Here is a 22,792-nt window from a genome sequence, read left to right on the forward strand (position 1 = left end):
TTATAAGTAAATTATTCGTCTAGCCTATTAAAAATCAACTCTTCCCATTCAAAATTTAATGTTAAGTATGAGTTGTGTTGTAAGTGTAAAATACATTTAGATTTTTGAGACTCAATTGAAAATATAACACAAAGTACATCATTAATATTTTACATTACTGTTGAAATGTTAATATTTTGGACATAACAGTTGAATGTAATTAAATTGCATTTTGCCTGTTTCTTTGACTTTTTAATGTGGCTACAAGGAAATATAAAAGTGTGTGTGTGTGTGTGTGTGTGTGTGCGCACAACTACCACTGTGAGAAACTTCTGTGACTTACTGGCATTGGAAACAGTAAATTAAGCCAAACAATTTTAGATTCGGGAAAAGTCTATTTTTCTTTTATCAAATGACCTCAAGGTCCTGAAATACTAAGAAATCCATTCAAGTTCACAGAGTTGAGGGTGTATCCAGATTTACCAACTTCTAGCCCAGTGTTCTTTATAGACCAATACTTGTACAAAGGAAATTTTATTCCTGGTAATCTCTACCTCTCTGTACTCTTGCAATCTTAGTTTTTATTGTTATTTCTTATTTAAACACCTGCCTCAGTAAAGTGTTACCTGGCTTTCTGTTATGTTTATAACCTGGAAAGATAAGTACTTACTTGGAAATTCAGCACAAGTGTAGGAACACAAAATCTGGAAGCTCATGTTAGTTAGGGAAACTCTAACCAGTACTTGTTATGTTTTCTGTAGGAAAGAAGGATATAGCCCAATGCAACAAAGTCACTTTCTTGTTAGATCCACAATATAATGTTTTCTTTTGACCTTTTCCAACGAAAGTACACTGGGTGTAATGAAACTATTGCCTTTCCTAATAAGTGTTTTACACTTCTTTCACCTTAAGCTGTTCTATAGCTACAGATTCCTTTTTGGGTTTTCTAGTAACAGTCAGTAGTACGTGATCTAATAAAAAGATAAATCAGCTTATAACAGCAGATGATTTCATTGTTCCACCCCGTAGACATAGGGTAGAGCAAAGAATATACTCTGCTGGTATCGCACATGGTTAATTTGTAAGACACTTGTCTTTTAAATATTTGATATAGTTTACTGGGACTAATTTTAATATAATATCTACTGTATTGAAACCTGTACTAAACGGAATCCTTTCTTTTTTTAAATCAACAAACAAGCACTTATATTATGTAATCAAATAAATGTCTCCAACTAATTACCGTGAAAAGTTGAGATATTTTCATTTCAAATAATACCCCTATTATTCATAACATGCTTGAAATTGCCTTTCAAGTCATTTTTAGCAAAACAATAAGGGTGATGAGGCTTCTCCTGCTGCTGCTGCTGCTGCTGATAATAGTAATAATAGCTAACATTTTATATAATGCTTACTCTCTGTCAGACACTATTCAAAATGCTGCCCATATATTAACTAATTTAATTTAGTATCATTGTTTTATGAACATGTCACTTCTAATCAAGGACAGTGTATTTCCACAATTTTCACTTATTTTTTTCACCAAATTTGATTCTCAAGGAATTTTAGCCTTTTCTAAAAATAACAAATCTACTCTACAAATTTGTAAATTTGAGGATAACTAAGGCTGGAGTTCATAGCAGATTTAGCACAGGTTTAAAAGCAAAAACTCAAGGATTCAGACCTGGTTCTGCTATTTTCTAATGTGACCCTGGGCTTCATACTTTTTTCGACAGGGCTGCAGTTAGCTCAAACAGGACATCTGAGTCAATCAGACAAATAAGCTCCTTTCTCTGGGTGATGGAAGATCAGGCACAGGGCTGAGGCAGACGTGCGCAGCCCCCACTCGCCACCTATCTTGAGTGTCCTTGTGCAAGGCAGGCCTGCATCACTTGTCCCAGAGTCTTTGTTTATTGTTTGGTAAAGTAGAGATGATAATACAATTTTTGGGATGACATGAGATAATGCATATGCAAATACTTTGTAAACTGTGACACATACATACGATATTCAATCATTTGTTGAACATTATTTGGCACCTATAAAATGGTAAACTCTGGAGATGCAGGGATAAAAGGACACAGTCACGATCTTTAGGGAGTTGCAAATTATAAAACCAGGTAACTATGAAACAATGCAGAATTTGTTTTCTAGCTTTTATATAGTAGATAGAACATATAGCTCATAACTTTTAATTTGCACAGATATGTGTTATTCTTTAAAGTAAACAATACACCTTTTTAAAGTAATCCAATAGTAATAGACGGTAGTATTTTTTGCTGGTCACTTTGAATTTGTCATGAACCAAAAGGTCTGGAGTGATATTAGGGACACTGAGTAATAGCTGGTAGGGACTAGAAACTGAATTGTGAATGCTGGTCACTGATAGTATCTAAGAGGTGCTCTGTTGTGACAGATATGAGCCATTTGTTATATTTCAGGACAATCCAGTGAGTCTTGAAAGAGATGGGGCAGGTCAGGAGTCAGGAAGGCAGTGCAGATGCTCTTGGCCCAATAGGAGTGGCTATTTATTTACTAATCAGTACTACTTCAACATTTTAATAACCTGTACAGCAATAGTATATAGACTAACATAGTTTTATACCATAGATATCACATCACCATTCTAACCTAAAACTCCTCTGCATCCTTCATTACTCAGGTTAGGTGCCAAGTATTTGGAGAGTTTTCCTGGACCACGTATTCTCTTTCACTTCCCGTATGAGCTTGTATTTTCTTAATTATAATACTTCATAAATTATTTTTCTTTTCATGGAGTTTTCACTCATCTTTTCACAGATTGGACAGGAAGCTCTGAATTCAAGAACTGTGTAATTTACAGAGCCTTGCTCAGTGTCTGCTACAAATAAGTGCTCAGTAATATTTTTGTTGAACAAAATTGGATGGCTAGTAAATAATGGAATAAATAAATGTGCCATAATAATCTCAAATGGGGCTTTGATCTAAAAATTTATTTTAGTTTAATTAAATAACATTAGCAATATGCCTGTCTTGTTTATACTTCAGTTAATTACATAACTGAAGAAAGATCAGGCTAAGTAATAATAAATTTATTATCACATGAAGCCAATCCTTCCATTTATCCTTTATAGGATCATTTCCCAAAAGGTGCCCTGAGGAAGAGCAGGTCCTAAATAAGCTTAAAAGGTATCATTTGCTTAAATCAAACAATTCAACTTAAATTTGTTTAACCCAGTGTTCGTGGAGCTTTTGGGGCCCCAAAATTGACCGTGTGACCACCATTTCCATACAACTCTAAACTTAAGGAAAATCCTAATGTTTTGTTTTTTTTTTAATCATTTGAAGGAACTTTTTCTAAATTGCTTAACTATTTCTGGATATCTGTGGATTTGAATTAAAAAGCCTAGGGATTTTAATTCTGTGATGTTATTTAAGAACGGCATGGTAAAACTGCCTATGAAATGAATGTAAGGTCCACAAGCATTGCCTCAGACTCCATTTTTCATACTGACATGGAAGAATCAATCATCTACAGTGTGTTTGATTGCTTGTACTTGTTGTGCTTGATTGAAGAAGCCCTTTGGAGTTCATCTTGTGCAATTATTAAATCACTACTAAAGACAAAATCACCTGTTCAATATACTTGTCATGGCAACAAAATTTATAAAACACTGAATTTTGTTTGTTAAACACCAACTTCATCAATTATCTTTTGTTATATGCTCATCCTTACATGATGTAATGAAATTGCCCTCACTAAGGACAGTAAATGTTAGCATTTAAGAATTCTTATTATGAGTAAAACTCTATCGTATATATTTATGTACAAATGAATACTAAATGGAACAATATTGAATCACCATGAGGTACTACCATAAAATGATGGCAATTTTTGTAATCTACCAGATGTACTTTGAAATTCAAGAATTTCAAACAATTATAAACAAAAAGTGTTATTCATGAATTCATTACATTATAAAATTTTAAAATACTTGACAGAAATTAACTGAAAACACTAGCCCAAAGTTAGTTGGGATAAGATAGTAAATATTATAGACATACTTTTTTTTTTTTTAAGATTTTATTTATTTATTTGACAGAGAGACAGCCAGTGAGAGAGGGAACACAAGCAGGGGGAGTGGGAGAGGAAGAAGCAGCCTCCCAGAGGAGGAGCCTGATGTGGGGCTCGATCCCAGAATGCCGGGATCACGCCCTGAGCCGAAGGCAGACGCTTAACAACTGCGTTACCCAGGCGCTCCTACAGACATACTTTTTAAAAATTAATTTGTAATTATAAATGTAGCTTAAATAACATTAAATTAGTACAGAATATATTTTAAACTTAGGAAATATAATATGTGTATTTCCTTAAGGATATCAATTTCGAACTTAATAATAGCTGGACTATTTTGAAAATCTAAAACATTTGTATTTCATGTTACTATTAATCTTGATACTGTGGATTTTCCTCATTCTTTGAGCCCTTGGGGATCCCTTTGATTTTAGAGAGTTCTTATACAACTTTGACTGAATATTACATTTTTTAAAATTCATATCTAGATATTAGTCTCAAGAGTTATATTATGGTGAAAGAGAATATGTAATATAAATTTCAAACATTTCCTTTTTCAGATCAAGGGGCAAACCTGGAAGACAAAGTTAATAGAGCTTTACAAAACCTATGATTAGTGAAAACTCAGGACATGACACAAAAAAAGCTTTCTCACCATCTGTTAGGAACAGAAAGTCTAAGCTGCCCTACTGTGTAAAAACTCTCATGGAGGACTGAAGTTAGATATAGTACAAGTATCTATATAAATTTGTTAAACTATATTACTAAAGGAATTAATTCTGAAATCTTAAAGAATTGACTTATGGAAAAATATAAGCCCCTTAAAGACATACCCAGATTCAGCAGAGCACCAGAGTAATATGTGTCCAGCAAGTGGGTAGTTTTACACTTTACTGACCGATGGGTATTTGGTGGTAGATAGGTATCACTGAATTAACACAGAGCCAGGGCCCTGCGATGGGGACAATATGGTAAGGGAAAAAAGAGAATTTATAGAAGAAAATGAGGTTTAAAGAGCTTTAGCTAAAGAGTAGATGGGAAGACGGAGCAAAAGTTGTCATGGAGTAGAGTTAGAAAGGTGGACAACTGACCACGTTTAAAGAGCATACAAGTTGCCTTGTGAATACCAGCAATAGATGTTTACAGGATTCTAAGTTACCAAGAAGAGACATCTCCATGGAAACTGGTTACTATTTATGAATCAGAGCAAGGGTGTAGATATGGACAGGCCATTTTATCCCATCACTATTAGGCCTCATAGGCTATCACTTATATCTAGACATTTTCTTTAAAAAAGAAAGAAGTGATCTAAATCCTGAAAAGTTTGAGTTTTCACCCCAAGGAAGTTAACACAAAAGAGATGTTTTCCCTAGAAGAGACTGGTAAGTTTATCCTATGATTAACAGGCAAGTATGAGCCAAATTAAAATGTTACACCAAAATGATTTTTTTTCAGTTGTATAGTTGTCAAGTACTATATTTTAAACCTAGTATATGTTTTAGAAAGTATCACCATTGGATATTTGATAATTATCTCCTATTCATAATAGTAGCTGTATTTGAAAACAGTAATCTAAATCACAATCATTTTACTAAGATATTTCTAGATTCTTACAAATTCTATGAGATTATAACATAAGGTTAATATAATTTGCCTTTCACTTTTTAAGATGTATCAACAAAGGGTTTATATAAATGGATTAAACATGGCCTAAGAAAGAACACTTAGCAAACCATAAAGATTTTATTTTAAGCATTAAATATTTTTTAAAGAAACAATCAAAACATTGGCTTAAGAAAAAACACTTAGCAAATGTAAGCCTTAAAGACCTTTCTTTAAAGTAACAATCCATGATATTTTCCTTCTTGACTATGTCAGAATCATTCTAATATCAATGTTATAGAGATTGATTCAATTCCTTAGAAAATAATGAAAATTTTATAACAGAATCTCCATACCGTTTTTAATATACTGATTTCTATGACTATTTAAGTACATACATTCTTTTTCTTTACATTTTCTTGCTGTACTTTGCTTAAAAATCCATTGTTACCTGGTTTACGTGATCCTCTTTATCAGAATCTGAATGTAATGTTTCCAAAGTACCTTTTTATCTTAAATGACATCCATCAATAACTCTGGGTACTCTCTGTGTTAATGCATATAGTTAACTCACAACCGGAATTAAAGGACTATAAAACAGTGAGGTGAGATAAATTAAATATTATTCTTAATATTCTACTCTATATCTAAATTCTCATTTCATATATTAAAACTTTGGTTCAACTCTAAATACAGTCATATGGCTTAATTTTAATTGATAAGTGTAAAATGTTTATCAAGATAAATTATTTTACTAGAGATTGTTATGTTTGACTAAAGTTAAGCAGAAATGAATCACTAATGTGTTTCTGATTTACAATGCCTCATTCATGTTACTAGTGGTTTTTCACAGTGAAATGTCTACTTCACAGAAATTTGAAATTAAATAACAATTAGCCAGTTTACTGTCAAACACATTCACAATTTCTGAACAGAATTTTGGTCTGAAGGATGTATAAGAAGATTGTCATATAAGTTTTAAGGATGGGAATGGAAAAGTAAATATAGTTAGCTACAGAAGAATTTAATTCTATCATTATCAATTAATATGGTAAAAAAAAAAAAGGCCTTAAATGTTATATTGGTATGGACTGACTATAATTTACATCACAGAGGAAATGCTATCAGGGAGTTTTTAATGGTTCTTTTAGACAAACCAATAGTTACTTAGACCATTTTGACTATTAAACATCCTCATTACCTCTTCTGGTTGTGTAGACATTGTACTAATTACGACAATGAACTCCATAAACCAGACAAGTTCATTAAGCAAGAAGTAAAAGAAGTTTCTTTTTTTCTTAATCTCATAATAAAATTAAAAGGAAAAAAACGAGAATTTCAAGATGAAAGTAATGATATAGCACTGAATGAGACTTGAAGGGAAAAAAGTGATATTAATAATAAAATCAAAAAGAAATAAGGTACAAGATTAGAAGTTATTCTCAAACACTATACACCAATGGAACTCAACATTTTATTCCCTCAAAACTCAGTAAATGAAAATAACTAGCTGACTTCCTAAGCTTAAATTAATGCATTTTGTCTCATGTATGAAAAGGGGATTATTTTGAGATAACAATTCAAGTACAGTTTATGATTTTTCCCACAGTATGTACTCACTAAAAAATAACTACCATAATATGAAATATAGAGAGAGTATATCTCCTGAATTGTGTTAGCAAAGCCCTGTCTATTGTCTTCACCAGGAAAACAGCCTAACTGTCCATGTCCAACATTCCTATTACAGTAAACTACATACACCTAAATTATCCAAACCAAAAGTTTTGATCTTCTCTTACTATGTTAAACTACATACACCTAAATTATCTGAACCAAAAGTTTTGATCTTCTCTTACTATGTCACAGTCCCACCTCCAATCCTGAAACCCTATGAATCACATTGATGGTTACCAAATTAGAGGAGGAGTTTTGTGATTAGAATGCTGGGATAGGATTCCTTGTGCTTTATTATAAATGGACATACCAACATACACAAAGAAAAACTGATGCCTAAGCAAAATTAGAAAAAATAAAGCATTACACTGATCGCTTTGATGTTGTGCTTTATTTTTAAATTTGAACTATATTATTTTAAATATTATTTTTTTATAACATAACTGAGTTTATTTTTTAAAATTTCATTTTAAAATTGTGTTCTAAGGAAAAGTGCTTTCTTCCCTGGAGAAATGTGGGAATGTACTTATAAAACATAGGATTTGTCGTTTTTATATGTGGTTCTAGATTCAGATTTACATTGATCACAATTTTTAAACTATTTTTGTCTCATGGTTAGAAAGTGTGTTTCTCACCCATTTGTCATGTTATTTCTTTCCAATGAAGCATCTTTATGCACTGCATGTCTCTTACTCATAGAAAACCTAATACATTTTGATTGCACAGCAACTGTGACTTTTTTTTTCCCCCACTGATGGAGACCAAGGCTCAAACAACTCAGCAATTAGTAACCTCAGATTTCAATTCTTAGTCTTTCCCTTATAGACTACACTGGACCCCTGATAATCTTATTTATCTTTGTTCAATAACTCTGCACTCACGTTTATGTCAAAACATTTCCACACCTAAGAAATGGATACTGCTCCACAGCTGTTTTTCACTTAAATTATGTGTGTCTAAACTGAGGTTTATGGCAGTGCATTTTCAATACAATTTGAAAGTTCCATTCATTAAATATGTTTTTCTCACCAAAAAGACACACAGCTGATCCCAAAAAGGATGACAACCTCTTTGAGAAGCTATCTAATAAAGTATTTTCCCTCCTAACCCTAAAATGCACTGTATTTACTATTGATGTATCTTTGTCAAATTGAAAATAAGTGTCTATAAAGTATTAACCTACATAAGAAGAATTACATAAACAAGATTATGGAAGAAAAGGGAAAATCAAAATGCGATAAAATCTGTAAGAATTTAGAAAACATAATCTATAATATAGAAATATTCATATACTTGGATAATTGGAATTAATTATATGCTGCACTTCTTAAACTTACATACCAAAGACAATTTTGTGATTATCTATAGCTAGAACATCTTTGCACATTAAGAAAATGTGAAATGTTGAATAACTTAAGATGAAAAATGTTGTAATAATATTTCATAGTTGAATAATGGAGACTGATGGAAAAACAATACTTTCAAATAAACATCATCTAGACGTAAGGTTTTATGTATTGGACAACTGTCATCTGAAAATCTTCTAATTTAGAAATTAAGAACATATGATCAAATATTCATAGAAATGGAAAATAAGTAGATTTTAGGTTTATAATAAAAATCAAATGACAATGCTATGGAGGTTTCAATAAATAAATATTAGACCTTCCAAACACCACATATAAGAAAAATAACACCACTTATGTGTGACATAGCACAATTCAAGTTCTCCTTAGAAGACGTTTAAGGAAACTTGAATGCAGGAAGAATTTTAAAAAACAAAGACTAATATATAATATAGTAAAATGATATTGAAATAAGTTTCTTTGGGGCAGAGTTGAAAATTTAAGAGGAAAAAATTTTGAAGCGTAGTAGAAATAATAATAGGGTTTTCAAAAAAGGGATTTCCAATATAAATAAACTCATGGGGAAAAAGAGTCAGTTTTATTTTAGATAGAAGTGGACATATTCAGTGTGGGATCTGGGGAGGGGCAGTAATTTGCATATCGAAGGCAATTTATTTAAATCAAGACTTTTCTAAGTATTTTTGAGTAAAACCAGAACCACATTTGTTAGTATGTTATCCATTACCTCTATTAACCCTATTTAAATTATATCTGAACCAATAAGGAAGCTAGCTTCTAACAATTTAAAGGACACTCTATTGAGGAAACCATGTTAGTGTGTCTATGTGCCTACTCCATCCATGATGGGAGATACTATAAAACATAGCTAATGCCATTCAGGAACCTTTAGTAAGTTTGTAGTTAATTTCAAAGTTTTTTATAAAGAACACAGGTTAAGCAAAAATACTATGGAGTAATCAGTCTTTGAAAGCCTAGAGCTTCCTTAAAACATTAAATGAATTCAAAATAATAAATAACTCATTAATAATCACTGGGTACTCAATAAGTATTTGAGTATTAAGAAACTGTATTATGTGAGACCTGGTTCTGACTTCTGTACAGTATATTCCATAATTTTTGTTCTCTTTCTTTGACTTTAATCTAGATACCAGTGATATTAAATGGTAGCATAGTACAATGTAAAACAGGATGATTAGCATTTCATGCTAGGGCATGTCTTTCAGGTTGTCAGAATTATGAATTTTACACCTATTTAAGTCAGCTTGTTAGAGGGTTTTATTTTTAGCCCAAATTTCTTTGTTTATAGTTTCAAGAATTACTTCTCCAAATGAATTTATGCTGCCTAGGTAAAATATTACTTGGACATAATGCAGTTAGAAAAAATCAGGCCTAAATCAGGAAAGTTTTAAAAGGATAGATGTAAAGGTGGAATTTATGTAATAAAACTTTTCCTTGATCACATTATAAAATCATAGCTTCTGTTTTCTTAGGCCTCTACATTGTGTAGATATAGATTACACCAAAAATTACCCTCTTTGAGCTCCTATTCCTCCAGAAAACAGAAAAAAATGCATACTCCATAAAACACTTCCTTTCTATTTTACTACAGTGAATTCATTGTTAGGCTCTTTTTCACTCCTGAAACCAGACAGGCAATGCTAGAAAATCAAATTGAACCTCAAGGTACTGTAAAAGTCAATTTAAGATCAGCAAGAAGAATATTGAAAATAATAATTAAATACACAAATCTATTGGCAGCTTTGCACTATTGCCTTATAAGGCAAAACAACCCTATCTAAAGATGCCAGTTTCATGAAACCATACTACATAAAGCAAATGAAGTATCATTTTATTTTTGAGATAGATCTTTTCCCTCCCGGTTATACATTTAAATATACAATACTTTATTTCTATTCCGATAAGGAGGAAAAGCCATCTGACTGAAAGATTCCATGAATCTAGTAGAAAAGATCACCATGAGTCAAAGATGATAGTCTTTTGAATTTCTGCCATGCCATCTGCTTTAACTCATTGCAGAGGAGAATTAGAGCCATAAAATCATGTGGCTAGAAAACTCCAAAAGGGGTCAACCCAGAGAGATAAAGAAGCTCTACAAACTTTTTTTTTTCAATAGAAAGAGTTCTCTGATTCCTAAAGTACATAAAAATTAGATACTGAAATTGGAAATTCAACAAAATATTATTTAAAATTTAAAAGTGACACTGGCTGAAACTGGTCAAAATCAAGTTACTTGCTCTGGACAGCTATTTCTAATAAAATACATAAAAGTAATTTTCCATGCATATTATTCAATTTTAAAATATAGTATTTTATGATGAATAATGTATTCTGTTATGAGAAATGCATGATTTAAGAGCATATTTGCATTCATGCTTCCAATCAAATTAACTACATTAGCAATAAAAATTATAGATTTTTCTACAGTGGGTTTTGTCTAAAAAAACAATTTTTAAGTTATTATTCTAGTGATTTTTATTACAGTAATACCCAATACACTATTATAAATGTCAAAATACCAGTCACATTAATCTGTTACTACTATTGTCAGAAATGTTACTGATAGGATGCCTATAGGTAGGTTACTGGTCTTCGAAATATAAATTAATTGTTGAGATTTGTATTCCAGAAAATAGTATGTGGCCTAATAACATTTTAGGTATTAACTATAAGCTGCCTAAAGTCACCGTATTAAATTTATAAAGTGCCTAAGACTTAAGACTACTAAAAAGGAAAGCATTAAATAAAAAAAGAAAAACAGATAAATGGAAAAATGTAACTATGGCAGCGCTCACAATTCCCTTAACAGGAGCTGATACACTACTGAGAATGAAATGAATTATTTACATAAGTAGTCTGAGGATAAAGTACACTAAACCCACATAATATTAATAAACACTGTAGAAGCTACATTTTCATTAACACTCCATCTTCATAATAATCTTGTTCTAAATAAAGAGTTTTTTCAAGGTAACATCAAATACTATATCTCACTTTTTCAAAATTATGTGTGTTAATAAAAATAGTGGATAATAATCCTAACAAGGTTAATTAAACTAGCAATAGCAAACACACTGTATATGAAAATGGATTTCAATTGATGGAGAGCCTATTTACAACTGCAGGTTTACTGCTGTGTTTTATGGTTCAGCTTTAGGAAGCGTGTCCATTTGCTGAAGCACTTTATTAAAGTAAAGCATGACATCTGTTACATATTATTTTTTAGAGGTCATAATATTCTTTATTTTGAACACTGTGCTATAAAAACCAACTAACTTTTCTATTGCAATTTAGTGATTATCACATTATTGCCTCAGCAAGAGAATGACCACTTTTGCTTATTCAAATTACCATTTATTAATGCCAAAGATACTTTGCTTCTAACGCAAAATCCAGCTGTATATACCAAAATCATTTCAATATCACAAGAGACAAAGGAATTCACTAAACATACCTTGATATGGAGCACTAAATCCACGATATCGGTGATTGCTGTCTGTAACAAAATGAAGCCTGAGCCAGTTTTTGTTGCTGATAATTGGTGGTGGTATATTCATCCCAGATAACCTGAATTATAAAAGACAACAACAACAAAATGTTTAAAAACTTTTCAACAGTAAATGTTTTCACAGAATTGGGACCCAAAAAAATGTCCACCTGTATACAATATTCATGACATTTCATTTTTAATTTTTAAATACAAATAAATTTTATTTTATGCATAGGAAAGTCAATCATAGAATGGTGCAACTCCAAACGTGCTTTCTAATCAGGCTGCATATATTAATAAAATAAACTGTGAACTGGATATAATTTTTGATTCACCCAAATTTATTGCTTAGATAATAATAAACAAAAGGAAGGCTGAGCTAATGGTGGTGGTCCTTATGCTCCTCAAGTATATATTGATACGGTATAGTTAGAAAATAGACTTCAAAGCAATTGATATACTCTTTCCACCTAATATATTTTCCAAATTTCATATTCTATGGCAAATTTCCCAATTCCTTTTCATAGGGCAAGCACTCTTTTAATGTGATTTCCAATACTATAAATTTTTGTGATTAACTTTCATTGTAATATATACTTCTGTAATGCACTAGAGGCCTGCCCCATTGCCAGAAAACAGACTGTATTTTGGATGTATATTTATTCTCCATACAGTTAGTCTTAAAGGTACCATTTCACAGTCTCCTTAAAGCAAAGTAATTAGAGTAAAACTTTGAAACTATGCCCCAGACACTGGTGATGGTGAACAGATGAAGTAACTCTCTTGTTCTATATCTTCTGAACATTTTCAGGGAAGCAGTTTCTCTAATTTCATTCAATAAAGGAATATTATACCTGTATACCTACTCATTTAAATCCTAGGTGTGTGCTATAAAGCCAAGAAAATATTCTCAAAAGCTAAACTGCTACATAGTGAAGAAGAGGTCTTCATTAAGGTTTCCTAATAACCAGTATATGATGCATCTTTACTATTCTTCAAAACTTTTGCTTTTCTTCATCACAGAGCAAAATAGCTGGTGTGTTTGTGTGTGTGTGTGTGTGTGTGTGTGTGTGTGTGTGTGTTGGGGGGGTGATTACAATTCTTCTCTCAGTGCTTTGCAGGCAGTCACTCTAGGGGACCCATAGGAGGAGATTAGAATATATGTCGTACACATTTACCAGTGTTGAGATGCAGACATGGTGATGCAAGGACCCTTTACCAACACGTTCCCTTATTTCTCCCAAACCCTATTTTTCCCAGGATATTTGGGAACTAGCCATCACTTTCTGTGGATGACTATCTGCCATGGCATAGAAATATGAATTCACCTTTACTGTATCATTGTAGGTACACGTATATGCACAGGTGTATAGAATGGTCTTGGCAATATTACTGTGTATCCAATGTTCATGACGCTAACATGAACAAGATGGGTTCTATCACATACATTTCTCACCCCTCCTTCTGTTTTGGAATACATTTTTTCTAACTTTTCTTGATTAATGTCCAATTTTTTCTTTCATAGGGATGACTCTATTTGTTGATGCAACTGGCTCCTTTTTTCATTCTGAATTAAGCAAATTAAAATACAGATATAACTTTATAATGTTAAAACTCAAGTTTTAAATTTTTACTTCTTTTCTTTTTTTTTTTTTTAAAGATTTTATTTATTCGACACAGATAGAGACAGCCAGTGAGAGAGGGAACACAAGCAGGGGTAGTGGGAGAGGAAGAAGCAGGCTCATAGCGGAGGAGCCTGATGTGGGGCTCGATCCCAGAATGCCGGGATCACTCCCTGAGCCGAAGGCAGACGCTTAACCGCTGTGCCACCCAGGGGCCCCTACTTCTTTACTTTCAAAACTATTCAGGTTATGTTTACCTTTGCTGGTTGGTTGGTTTGGAATTGAAAAACAATTCAGTGAGAAAGTATTTAGGTTTGGTACAATTATATTTTCAATAGACTAGCTTGTTTCATGCCAGGTTTTGATTTACAATTTGGTTCTCTTCACTTCCTTGATTTGATGCCCATAAATATCCACTAGGGGACGTTTAAATTATTTTTGACAGTCTGCACACATTTCTAAGTATAATGAGACTATAATACATGGATGGTTGTAATACATTAAAGTACAGAGTTTGGAAAGAGGCCCTTAGAAGATCCAATATATGAGAAACAACTCAACAAGGATATCAACAAAAGTGAGAGAGGAAAGAAGATGAAATAGACAATAAAAAGGATAAACTTCCCATCTTTCCCAGGGACATCAAAGATAATTTCAGCAACAGAGGGTAGAAAAGGCAAGTAATACTTACTATGGACCTATAGTTTATAACCTGAATTCACCTTCAGAAATTGAGAAGGGTAGAACTGAAGATATTAGAGCTGCAGTAGCTACAGGCACCATGCACATGAGATGGAGCAAATAATGGCAATTTAACAGGGGTGCAAATAATAAGATATTCTTGACAGCCTCAATGCTTCAGCTTTTGAAGCAGAACTATAGCTAAGCCAAGACACTGAACCAGAAACCAAGTGCACCACAGCATCTCTCCTTCCAAATGATAGTCCCCTAGTATTGCATATGAATAAAGATAATTTATACAATGTGGCTTTTTCTATGTCTTATGGGGCATACTGGGAAACGCATGTACATATTTCTGCACCACATTTCATATGCTGTCAGGATATCTTGGAAATGGAGGATTGATAATTGAGAATAAATGCTGCCTAGAAAGATTCCATTAAATTAATTAATTTAGATCATTTATTAAATACTTAAGGACACATTTCCTAAATATAACTCATTGTTATTCCTATATCATATCACTATGGTCATTTCAAGGTAAGCATATATGGGTTCGTTCTAGTACAAAGTCAGTGAGAATCATCTCTCAATAATGAAGAGATTCAGTGCATTCAACAGTTATTTACTGAGCACTGAATATATGACAAACACTGATACTAAGGGTTGAAAATACAGTAGTAAATAAGACAAACAATATCCACAATCCTGCAAAGTGAAAATAAAGAAGGTAACTTAGATAAATCAATAATAAAATTTCAGATGGTGGCAAATTATGTACAAAAACATTAAAGAGTAACATGACAAAGAATGGCTAGAAATGAGGTTTCACTTGTTCTAATGCCTTTTCCATTTTACATTCAAAACAGCCACACTCATGATTATATGTATTAAATTACTAACTGGATTTTAGGAGAATTAAATCAAATGAAATTATGATAATGATAAATGTCATAAATTTATAATCTACTATTGTTATTTGTATCCAAGAAGAATCCAAAACCTGTCTTTGAGTAATTAATAAATTGGAATGGACAGGGTAAATTAATAATGACATCAAATTTCATTGCATATTCAATATAAAAATACAATAATACAGTGTAACTTGCCAATATTAATAAACAAGGGCTTTGAATGCCATACTCGACGAGTTGGACCTCATAGATATATATAGAACGCTACACCCCAGAACCAAAGAATACTCATTCTATTCTAATGCCCATGGAACATTCTCAAGAATAGACCATGTTCTGGGACACAAAACGGGTCTCAACTGATACCAAAAGACTGAAATTATTCCCTGCATATTCTTAGACCACAACGCTTTGAAAATGGAACTCAACCACAAGGATAAATTTGTAAGAAATTCAAACACTTGGAGACTAAGAACCATCCTGCTCAAGAATGATTCGATAAACCAGGAAATCAAAAATCAATTTAAACAATTTATGGAGACCATCGAGAATGAAAACACAATGGTCCAAAACCTATGGGACACTGCAAAGGCAGTCCTAAGGTGAAAATACATAGCCATCCAAGCCACACTCAAAAGAATAGAAAAATCTAAAATGCAATTTATATATTCTCACCTCAAGAAGCTGGAACAGCAACAGAGGGACAGGCCTAATCCACGCACAAGGAAGCAGTTGACCAAAATTAGAGCTGAAATCAATCAAGCAGAAACCAGAAGTACAGTAGAGCAGATCAACAGGACTAGAAGCTGGTTCTTTGAGAGAATCAATAAAATTGACAGACCACTGGCAAGACTTATCCAAAAGAATAGAGAAAGGACCCAAATTAATAAAATTATCAATGAAAGGGGAGAGATCATGACTAACACCAAGAAAATACAAACAATTATTAGAAATTATTATCAACAACTATATGCCAATAAATTAAGCAATCTGGAAGAGATGGAGGCCTTCCTGGAAACCTATAAACTACCAAGATTGAAACAGGAAGAAATTGATTTCTTAAACAGGCCAATTAATTATGAAGAAATTGAGTCAGTGATAAACAACCTTCCAAATAACAAAACTCCAGGCCCGGACGGTTTTCCTGGGGAATTCTACCAAACATTCAAAGAAGAAATAATACCTATTCTCCTAAAGCTATTTCAAAAAATAGAAACAGAAGGAAAGCTACCAAACTCATTCTATGAGGCCAATATTACCTTGATCCCCAAACCAGCTAAAGACTCTATCAAAAGGGAGAATTACAGACCAATTTCCCTAATGAATATGGACACCAAAATCCTCAACAAGATACTTGCTAATAGAATCCAACAGTACATTAAAAGGATTATCCATCACGATCAAGTGGGATTCATACCTGGGATGCAAGCGTGGTTCAATATTCGCAAATCAATCAGCGTGATACATCATATCAACAAGAAAAGACTCAGGAACCATATGATCCTCTCAATCGATGCCGAAAAAGCATTTGACAAAATACAGCATCCTTTCCTGATTAAAACCCTTCAGAGTGTAGGAATAGAAGGTACATTTCTCAATCTCATAAAAGCCATCTATGAAAAGCCTACTGCAAATATTATTCTCAATGGGGAAAAGCTGGAAGCCTTTCCCTTAAGATCAGGAACTCGACAAGGATGCCCACTCTCGCCACTATTATTCAACATAGTACTAGAAGTCCTTGCAACAGCAATCAGACGACAAAAAGGGATCAAAGGTATTCAAATTGGCAAAGAAGAAGTCAAAATGTCTCTCTTTGCAGATGACATGATACTCTATATGGAAAACCCAAAAGAAGCCACTCCCAAACTATTAGAAGTTATAGAGCAATTCAGTAACGTGGCAGGATACAAAATCAATGCTCAGAAATCAGTTGCATTTCTATACACGAATAACGAGACCGAAGAAAGAGAAATTAGGGAATCCATCCCATTTACAATAGCACCAAAAACCATACGTTACCTTGGAATTAACTTAACCAGAGACGTAAAGGACCTATATTCTAGAAACTATAAATCACTCTTGAAAGACATTGAGGAAGACATAAAAAGATGGAAAGATATTCCATGCTCATGGATCGGAAGAATTAACATAGTTAAAATGTCCATGCTACCCAGAGCAATCTACACTTTCAATGCTATCCCGATCAAAATACCAAGGACATTTTTCAAAGAACTGGAACAAACAGTCCTTAAATTTGTATGGAAACAGAAAAGGCCCCGAATCTCCAAGGAACTGTTGAAAAGGAAAAACAAAGCTGGGGGCATCACAATGCCGGATTTCGAGCTGTACTACAAAGCTGTGATCACAAAGACAGCATGGTACTGGCACAAAAACAGACACATAGGCCAATGGAACAGAATAGAGAACCCTCGGCTCTTTGGGTCACTAATCTTTGATAAAGTAGGAAAAAACATCCAGTGGAAAAAAGACAGTCTCTTCAATAAATGGTGCTGGAAAATTGGACAGCTACATGCAAAAGAATGAAACTTGACCACTCTCTCACACCATACACAAAGATAAACTCCAAATGGATGAAAGACCTCGATGTGAGACAGGAATCCATCAAAATCCTAGAGGAGAACATAGGCTGCAACCTCTATGATATCGGCCAAAGCAACCTTTTTCATGATACATCTCCAAAGGCAAGAGAAACAAAAGATAAAATGAACTTATGGGACTTCATCAAGATAAAAAGCTTCTGCACAGCCAAGGAAACAGTCAAAAAAACTAAGAGGCAGCCCACGGAATGGGAGAAGATATTTGCAAATGATGCTACAGATAAAAGACTGGTATCCAAGATCTACAAAGAACTTCTCAAACTCAATACACGAGAAACAAATAAATAAATCATAAAATGGGCAGAAGATATGAACAGACACTTTTCCAATGATGACACACAAATGGCTAACAGACATATGAAAAAATGTTCACAATCATTAGCCATCAGGGAAATTCAAATCAAAACCACACTAAGATACCACCTTACGACAGTTAAAATGGCAAAAATTGACAAGGCAAGAAACAACAATTGCTGGAAAGGATGTGGAGAAAGGGAATCCCTCCTACATTGTTGGTGGTAATGCAAGTTGGTACAGCCACTCTGGAAAATAGTGTGGAGGTCCCTTAAAAAGTTAAAAATTGAGCTACCCTATCACCCAGTAATTGCACTACTGGATATTTACCCCAAAGATACAGACATAGTGAAGAGAAGGGCCATATGCACCCCAATGTTCATAGCAGCATTGTCCACATTAGCTAAATCATGAAAGGAGCCAAGATGCCCTTCAACAGATGACTGGATTAAGAAGTTGTGGTCCATATATACAATGGAATATTACTCAGCTATCAGAAGGAACGAGTTCTCAACATTTGCCACAACATGGATGGCACTGGAGGAGATAATGCTAAGTGAAATAAGTCAAGCAGAGAAAGACAATTATCATATGATTTCTCTCATCTATGGAACATAAGAACTAGGAAGATCGGTAGGGGAAGAAAGGGATAAAGAAAGGGGGGGTAATCAGAAGGGGGAATGAAGCATGAGAAACTATGGACTCTAGGAAACAAACTGAGGGCTTCAGAGGGGAGGGGGTGGGGGAATGGGATAGACTGGTAATGGGTAGTAAGGAGGGCACGTATTGCATGGTGCACTGGATGTTATATGCAACTAATGAATCATCGAACTTTACGTCAGTAACCAGGGATGTACTATATGGTGACTAACATAATATAATAAAAAAACATTAAAAAAAAAGAAGTGTCAAAATGTATTTTAAGCCTATGTCTTTGGTTTATAACTCCCTTGTCAGATACTTATTGCTGTCATCCATTGACCTCTTGTTGTCAACTCTCTTAAAGCTAGCACTTGGAACAACAGGTATCCTCTTTGAGGCTTCAACATCTATTTTTTTTTTCATCTTTCCAATGCCCTAAAATCATTCAAACCTAATGACCTGTCTTTCCTCATCTTCTGTACCCTCAGACTTCAAACCCAGAATTATTCAAATCACTGAAAATCTCACTCTCCCAACATAGTTCTCCTATACTTTCCTAATTTTACTTCTTTCTCTCTCTTGCTCTCTCCCTGTCTCCCCCTTTCCCTCTTTTACTCTTTTTGACCCACTTCTTTCTCTGGCTTCCTTGTCCTCCAAGATTTTGTGAGATCAACTGTTCTACTTTGACCTGTAAAAATTTCCTAAAATTCATTCTTCCAACTTAACTCAAGACCTTTTCATGAACGTCTCTTTAAGGCTAAAATGACTCTATATATTTTACCTTCATTTGCTTAATCATTCTCAGTGAAGCCAGTCTTAAAGTTTCAAGGTTGAGATAAACACCAAATCTCCTCTCCTTACAGAGATCTTTTGCATAGTCTTATCACATCATTTATTTGTATAGTAGTACGTTTTACACCCTCACTACTATTTTACATTTCCTTTGAAGACTGGTTATTAAATTCCTGGTGCTGAGCACAATGATTGATGAATAGTGGGTGTACACTGATGTTATTTATCAAGAAAATACATGAATATAAGCTGTTGGGTGTGTGCCCTCTTTGAGTACTTATAGCACTTATCACAACATTCATATGATTATATTGTACATGTTCTATAGATAAGGAGTTAATCCATAATCACATTTCAAATTATAGATAATGAACATACTAATCAAATTAAGTAAAATCCTATCACAAAATTTCTCAAAGTATGTTCTAATAAATATTAGCCACAAAAATTGACTTTGGGGATGAGGGAAGGTACCCCAGTCAAAAAGACTTTGAATTATTGTTTTGCAACCATATCCCCCTCTTCTAGATTTTTTTGTAAAGTTTTAACACAGAATTTCTTAAAATTATTTCAACAATAACTCTCCCATTCCCATACTTTGACATAAAATCAAATAACATGTTGTACAATTTTTAACAGAACCCTTTCAGAAACCACTTGTTTTGTGGATTCATTTATGTCTGGAAAGAAATGTGTTTCATGGTCTCAGGAAAAACCAGCATCTTTAAAAACAGTCAATTGAGAAAAACTCATAAAGTTTCTATTATGCTCTACAGCCTATTGTAAGTTAGAAAATTATTTTAGCAACAAAAGTAATCTATTTCTGGGATGACATTAAAGGCACTAATCTTCCATGCCATGCAAGTCATGAGTACCCTGTATGGAGTCTACAGATATCCACACTGACCAGACTGTGCTTTTTTTCAACACAGATGTCTGTGTTCTTGGTTAGATATTTAAAAGTCGCTGAACTGCAGAACACACCATCCTATGTGGTTTTAACAAGAGCATTAAGAAACTAAAAATTGTATTATATAGTCCAATTATTCAGAAGCCAGATGTTATAAAGTATTTACAAAGCAAATGAGAGAAGCAGCTACACTAAATTTTCTTCTCTTTCTATTCCCTCTCCCCCTTTACTGACACTGCCCACTTGCTTACCCCCATCTCCACCCTGACTTTGGTTTCCCGCATAGTCCCTATTTCTCTGATCTATCTTATAGAAATTTTTCTTATAAAAATTGGATGCTGTAGAATAGTGTTACTTTTATCTAAACACATGCTTCAGGAAAATCTCTTTATATTTCAAATATAATGTGTGTGTGTCCAGCTACCAAAATTTAATGAAGATGAAATAGAAAAGTTTAATAGTACCAAAACCATTTCAAAATTGAATCTGTAATTAAAAACTAGCAAAAAACCTCCACATCCAGATATTAATAGAGAATTCTACTAAACATATAAAGAATTAACAACAATTTTACCCATTCTTTTCCAGAAAATAGAAGAGGAAGGAACACTTCTCAACTCATTTTAGAAGGTTAGTATTACACTCTTTTTTTTGAAGATTTTATTATTTATTTATTTGAGATAGAGAGAGAGTGAGAGCACAAGCTGGGAGACAGAGGGTTAAGGAGAAGCAGGCTCCCCACTGATCAGGGAGTCTGACACAGGGCTCAATCCCAGGACCCTGGGATCACTACCTGAGCCTAAGGCAGACGCTCAACTGAATGAGCTACTCAGGCACCCTGGTTAGTATTATACTATTAATAAAACCAGACAAGGTCAGTACAAAAACCAAAAATAAATAAAAATAAAAAACAAAAACAAAAAACTTCAGACCAATATCTCTCATGAACTTAGATACCAAAACCCTCAAGAAAATATCAGCAAATTGAATTCATCAAGGTATAAAAAGAATTACACACCATGACCTAGTGAGATTTATTCAAATTATGTAAGTCTGGCTCAATCTTGAAAATCAATTAATGTAATCCACCATATCAACAGGCTATAAAAAAAATTTAATGATCAGATCAATAGACACAGAAAAAGCATTTCACAAAATCCAACATCCTTTCATGATAAAAACTCTCAGCAAATTAGGAAGAGAGGGAACATCCTCAACTGGATAAAGAACATGTACAAAAACCTGTAATATAATACTTAATACTGAATTACTGAATGTTTTTTATTAAGATCAGGAACAAAGTACATGGCTCTTATTCAATACTGAGCTAAAGTTTCTGGTTAATCCATAAGGCATGGAAAAGAAATTAAAAGGAATATATCTTGGAAAGAAAGAAATTGTCCCTACTTAAGATGACATGATTATTTATGTAGAAAACCCCAATCTACAAAATAAACTCCTAGAACTAGTAAGTGTATTCAACCTGGTCACTGGATACAAGATGAATTTAAAAAAATTCCATTTCTAAATAATAAGAATGAACATGGAAATTGAAAAGAAAAGAAAATTTACAATTTTTTTGAATGAAATTAAATACTTAGGTATAAATCTAGTATATCACTTAAACGGTCTGTATCAGGAAAATTGAAAATGCAATAAAAAATCAAAGACATAAGTAAATGAAAAGACATGCCATGCTCCTGAACTGAAGACTTACCATAGTAAAGATATTAATTCTCCGCAAAATAATCTATAGTTTTAATATAATTCCTATTGAAATTCCAGGAAACTCTTTTGTAGACATACAAAAGGTAATTATAAAATGGACACAGAAAGGTACAGGACCCAGGACAGATAAAACAAATTTGAAAAAGGAGATAAAGTCCAAGTAAACAATAGTCTTTTCAATAAATGATGCTGGGACAATTGAACAACAATAGGAAAAAAATAAACCTCAGTCTAAAGTTCACACTTGAAAAAATTAAACATCTACATATGATTTTAAAAAGTCTCAGCAAACTGATAAAATATTCAGTCTGATAAAGGACATCCATAAAAAAGATACAGCTAATGTAATTCTGATAATTCTTAAAGGTGAATAACTCATGCTTTCCCTGTAAGATCAGAAACAAATT

At 33.2% G+C, this 22,792-nt stretch overlaps 1 protein-coding gene across 3 annotated transcripts in view; it reads right to left on the minus strand.

The window, feature by feature from the left end:
- CSMD3 (CUB and Sushi multiple domains 3) overlaps positions 1 to 22,792 on the minus strand; it is a 1,145,609-nt gene that overhangs the window by 716,806 nt on the left and 406,011 nt on the right. For all 3 annotated transcript variants that reach the window (XM_040625739.1, XM_040625738.1, XM_008689272.2), the window contains exon 6: positions 12,149 to 12,261. In XM_040625739.1, the coding sequence (XP_040481673.1) occupies positions 12,149 to 12,261 (113 nt within the window). The remainder of the gene's footprint in view (positions 1 to 12,148; positions 12,262 to 22,792) is intronic.

The sequence above is a fragment of the Ursus maritimus genome, unplaced genomic scaffold (assembly GCF_017311325.1).
Source record: "Ursus maritimus isolate PB19 unplaced genomic scaffold, ASM1731132v1 scaffold_9, whole genome shotgun sequence".
In the NCBI taxonomy this organism is placed as follows: Eukaryota; Metazoa; Chordata; class Mammalia; order Carnivora; family Ursidae; genus Ursus; species Ursus maritimus.